Here is a 5,463-nt window from a genome sequence, read left to right as displayed (position 1 = left end):
AAGGAAGCAAACTAGATACAGGCAACTATACCGCCCTGTTTCCATTCTATGTTCCACCTCAAAGGTCATAGAGAGACTAATTTACGAGCAAATTAGCAGTTTCTTGCGTGAACGCAAGCTGCTGTTCGAATTTCAATCTGGCTTCAGAACAGCGCACTCCACTGCTTTACACTAGCATTGGTTCTCAAAGTGGGGGCCAGCGGTCCTCGAGGGGGTTCCAGGTGATCCCCAGCTAAAAAGATGATGATGATGATGAATGATGATAAGAACGCCCCGCACTTCACACAAGTGTGATTTTATTTGTTTTAATCATGAAAATGTGTGCAAACACATCTTTAACCCATGCTTCTGGGGGTCCCTGGCTCGAACAACATCGTGAAAGCGATCACATTATTAAAACTGGCATTTGTAGTTATTGTAATGTAATTTAACAGACTAATCAACCCAGATAGACAAAGAGACATTCCTGTATTTTTAAAAGTACATGTATTTATTTTCCCCTGGAGCCAGAGGAGTCAAGCACAGGCCTTGCTATCTGTATGGACTGTAGAGTTGGAGGCCATCGATATTGTCCTTTTCTTTTTGCTGAGGTTTGCGTGATCTGCGCAAAAGGACAGTTAACCCATTTTGGGCGGGAACCCCTTTTGGTGTTTTAAACATTATGTTATAATTTAGCTATTGAAAAATAGCAGATCTACAAGCTCATAGCGCGCCACCGAGTGGCGCGCTACGAGCTTGTAGGTCTTCTATTTTTGAAAAATCGTGAAAATATTTATTTCAGAAAACTGGAGGATTTAGAAGGATTTTTTAAAATTTTGAGGTCAGGCCTAAATGGGTCAAATGATAAGGGACAATATCGGTGGCACCCAACTGTACATTTGAGTATTGTTGACTCTACCCATACAAGTTGAGGTGTCACACAATACACAGACAGAAGGACACACAAAAGTGCTTATACTGTACCAGTGGTTCCCAAAGTGGGGTCCGGGGACCCCCAGGGGTCCCTGAGGGAATCCCAGGGGGTCCCCAGCTAAATGATAGTTTGTAACCAAATTTAAATGGACCCTTATGGGTCTGTAACTCTGAGAGTGTACAAATGGAACCAAATGGACCCGTTAGGGTTAGGGTCCATTTGGGGGTGTGTCTGAGGTGTGAGTGAGGACTTATACAGCGGGAGGAAAGAGGATATTTGTTTCACGAGGACTTTATATTCTTAGAGCTCCCCCTGGTGTCCTGCTGGGATATGACGAAGTCCAGGATGAGCTTGGCGGTCCTGCGGGGTCTCTCCATCGCCACCCAGTGGCCACAGTTCTCCAGAAGGTCCACTCGGCACGTCGGCAAGGTCTCCGCTATGACCGCAGCTCCAGACACATCCACCACCTAGACAAGAACATTTATATGAGAATAACATGTAGGCAGGGTTTCTGCGATGACTGCAGCTCCAGACACATCCACCACCTAGTCAAGAACATTTATAATTATGAGAAAAGCATGTACAGTATAGACAAGGTCTCTGCTATCACCATACCTCCAGACAGATATTTCAGATGGGGGGTCGGCGGCCAAATACAGCTAATGCTGGGGGTCCTTGACATGAAAAGGGTTGAGCACCACTGACATAGAAACAGAGGTTTTTCAGAAAACCGTTAGGATTTAGAAGACTTTTTTTGTTTTAATCGGCCTCAGTCCGAAATGGGTTATATGAGAGTAACGTTTGCATTCATCACAGATATCGTTGTGTTGTGAGCTTGTAGATAAATGGTGCATTTACATAGTGCCTTTATCCAAGGCGCTTTACATTATAGATTGTGCATTACATTCACCCATTCACACACACATTCATACACCGATGGGGGTTCAGAGTCTTGCTCAAGGACACTTCGACACTAACTCTGGGGGAGCCCACGGGGATCGAACTTGGAACTTTCCGGTTCCCAAGCGGCCTCGCTCTACCCCCTACGCCAGTGCTGCTATTAGATCAGCTATTATAGAACACAATATATCGGCTATTTCCGGCAAAGATATTTGGTGTAGAGGTGGGGAAATATAGGTATATAGGTTTACCAATATAGATAAATATACGGTAGACCGCTATCACTGCGTGATAAGAGGGATTAACGGGCAATTATGGGCACTAGATTGGCCCGTAAACCTCAAGTTTTGCGGGCATATACAGTAATATACAGTAATATACAGTAATATACTGGGTTGATGGTACATTTCGGGAGTTTACCGGAGTTTGTTGGTAAATTTACCGGGTGTTTCCTGGAATATACTCAACCTTTTTGCGCAGTGTATATGGTAATAAATATTGCATTATAACCTAAGAAACGTCAAGTTGGAGTAACATGTCATCATCACCAACTCATACAGGCTTTATGAAACATAACCATAATATGTTATGAATGATGTTATGCTGAATATTCTTACCTGGTCTTGTTTCCCCCATATCAGCTGCAACGGTGCACTAATCAGGTGCAGGTGCTCCTGTAAGGCATATCGTGACTTTTCACCGATGAGCTCCATGAAAACTGAAGAGAGAACATAGAGAAGATATCAGACACATTTCAGCCTATGAGTCTAGAACGGTTCTTAAATTGCTACGTCTCAGAGGCAAATATTGTACTTGAACTCAACTTTTTTTTTTAGTTAGTTACTATATGGTTACTGTCTAGATTTTGATTATTATTACTAAACATACACTAACCACTTCAGCCTTATAGGGCCTATATATACATTTCGGCCATTTGAAGTACATTTCGATGCCAATACCTATACTTTTTGCGTGCGTGCGTGCTGGCGTGCGTGCGTGCGTGCGTGCGTGTGTGCGTGTGAGCGTGCGTGCGTGCGTGCGTGCGTGCGTGCGTGCGTGCGTGCGTGCGTGCGTGCGTGCGTGCGTGCTTGCAGTCAGATATGTACTAACCTTGTTGATAAAAGTCATTGTGTGGAAGCCGGACGTCCACCAAGCCTTGAAGAATCTACACAGTATGAGTACAAATAAAGTAAAAAATAATAATGATAATAATAATAAGAAGGCAGAACATTTTGTGTAAATGGCTATATATACTAATATTGTTTAAACAATTTAACAAATTTAACAATTTAACAAGTTGTAACACATCTTACAGAGTCTTTTCAATTGAGGGTCCGTGTTGTGGCCAAATACCCACGCCTGACTCAGGGAGATGGACGTCCCTGTCCCTTGGGACTCATTCCACAACCACAAAAGCAATAACACAGGGGACAGAGTGTGGGGAGAACAAGGATCCTTCCGCTGGCTGCAGGGGGCGGCAGGGAGACGTCCCTGTCGCTGCTCCACCACCCAGAGATGTTCTGGGATTAAAGGAGCGAAACATCTGTGAAGGGTGGCTCCCGGCTGATGACCCTGCAGCCAGCACCATGGCACCGTCGGAGGTGCGTCAGGCAGAAATGCCCAGCAAGTCTCATCACTTGTGCTTACATCTAATGTATATTAGTTTGGGGTCCATGACTTGAAAACGTTTGAGAACCAGAGATGTTCTAATAAAATATCACAAATAATAATAAGTCCTAATTGTGTGATTGGTTTGTGAGACCGTATGAAAGGAGCCTCCCCACACTGGCGCTGTTTCCAAAACAATTAACCCATTCAGCACGGGAACCCCTTTTGGTGTTTTAAGCATTACGATTTGAAAAATCGTGAAAATGTGGCGCACATCTTTGAATATATATTCTTTCAGAGCGAACGTTATTGACTCAAATCTTTGCTTCTGAGGGGTTCCTGGAACAACATATTCTTGAAGTTGTATAGCTGTTGCTATGGTAACAGACCTGCTGTGGGATGGGATCTTAAAGCTGTATAGATGTTTCTATGGTAACAGACAGACCTGCTGTGGGATGGGATCTTAAAGCTGTATAGATGTTGCTATGGTAACAGACCTGCTGTGGGATGGGATCTTAAAGCTGTATAGATGTTTCTATGGTAACAGACAGACCTGCTGTGGGATGGGATCTTAAAGCTGTATAGATGTTGCTATGGTAACAGACCTGCTGTGGGATGGGATCTTAAAGCTGTATAGATGTTGCTATGGTAACAGACCTGCTGTGGGATGGGATCTTAAAGCTGTATAGATGTTGCTATGGTAACAGACCTGCTGTGGGATCTTGAAGCGGACGTGTGAGCAGAGCCTCAGCATGTCCTCCATCTCCTCGGGCGTGGCGGGGATCAGAGGAACGCTCAGCGCGTAGTGGTTGTGCTCCAGATCCTCCACGTGATTGGAGAACTTACTGTCACACCGATGTCTGACACCTGAGGGTGAGGGTTAGAAGGTTATAACCTCACATTGATGTCTGACACCTGAGGGTGAGGGTTAGAAGGTTACCCTCACACTGATGTCTGACACCTGAGGGTTAGGGTTAGAATATTATACCCTCACATTGATGTCTGACACCTGAGGGTGAGGGTTAGAAGGTTATACCCTCACACCGATGTCTGACACCTGAGGGTGAGGGTTAGAAGGTTATACCCTCACACCGATGTCTGACACCTGAGGGTGAGGGTTAGAAGGTTATAACCTCACACTGATGTCTGACACCTGAGGGTGAGGGTTAGAAGGTTACCCTCACACCGATGTCTGATACCTGAGGGTGAGGGTTAGAAGGTTACCCTCACACTGATGTCTGACACCTGAGGGTGAGGGTTAGAAGGTTATAACCTCACACTGATGTCTGACACCTGAGGGTGAGGGTTAGAAGGTTATACCCTCACACTGATGTCTGACACCTGAGGGTGAGGGTTAGAATATTATACCCTCACACTGATGTCTGACACCTGAGGGTGAGGGTTAGAAGGTTACCCTCACACTGATGTCTGACACCTGAGGGTGAGGGTTAGAAGGTTATAACCTCACACTGATGTCTGACACCTGAGGGTGAGGGTTAGAAGGTTACCCTCACACTGATGTCTGACACCTGAGGGTGAGGGTTAGAAGGTTACCCTCACACTGATGTCTGACACCTGAGGGTGAGGGTTAGAAGGTTATAACCTCACACTGATGTCTGACACCTGAGGGTGAGGGTTAGAAGGTTATACCCTCACACTGATGTCTGACACCTGAGGGTGAGGGTTAGAAGGTTATAACCTCACACCGATGTCTGACACCTGAGGGTGAGGGTTAGAAGGTTACCCTCACACTGATGTCTGACACCTGCAGGGTGAGGGTTAGAATATTATACCCTCACACTGATGTCTGACACCTGAGGGTGAGGGTTAGAAGGTTATAACCTCACACCGATGTCTGACACCTGAGGGTGAGGGTTAGAAGGTTACCCTCACACCGATGTCTGACACCTGAGGGTGAGGGTTAGAATATTATACCCTCACATTGATGTCTGACACCTGAGGGTGAGGGTTAGAATATTATACCCTCACATTGATGTCTGACACCTGCAGGGTGAGGGTTAGAAGGTTACCCTCACACTGAT

At 45.4% G+C, this 5,463-nt stretch overlaps 1 protein-coding gene across 5 annotated transcripts in view; it reads right to left on the bottom strand.

Moving 5' to 3' along the window:
• Positions 1-451: 451 nt before the first annotated feature.
• abhd6b (abhydrolase domain containing 6, acylglycerol lipase b) overlaps positions 452-5,463 on the bottom strand; it is a 20,387-nt gene continuing 15,375 nt past the window's right edge. For all 5 annotated transcript variants that reach the window (XM_079525733.1, XM_079525736.1, XM_079525735.1 and 2 more), the window contains 4 exons: positions 4,131-4,288; positions 2,924-2,978; positions 2,431-2,531; positions 452-1,380 (listed from right to left, as the gene is read on the bottom strand). In XM_079525733.1, coding sequence (XP_079381859.1) covers positions 1,195-1,380; positions 2,431-2,531; positions 2,924-2,978; positions 4,131-4,288 — 500 coding nt within the window. In that variant the 3' untranslated portion in view covers positions 452-1,194. The remainder of the gene's footprint in view (positions 1,381-2,430; positions 2,532-2,923; positions 2,979-4,130; positions 4,289-5,463) is intronic.

This window comes from Electrona antarctica (genome assembly GCF_951216825.1).
Source record: "Electrona antarctica genome assembly, chromosome: 2".
In the NCBI taxonomy this organism is placed as follows: domain Eukaryota; kingdom Metazoa; phylum Chordata; class Actinopteri; order Myctophiformes; family Myctophidae; genus Electrona; species Electrona antarctica.
Note: the sequence above shows the minus strand (reverse complement) of the source record. Positions and strands in the feature narration are given on the sequence as shown.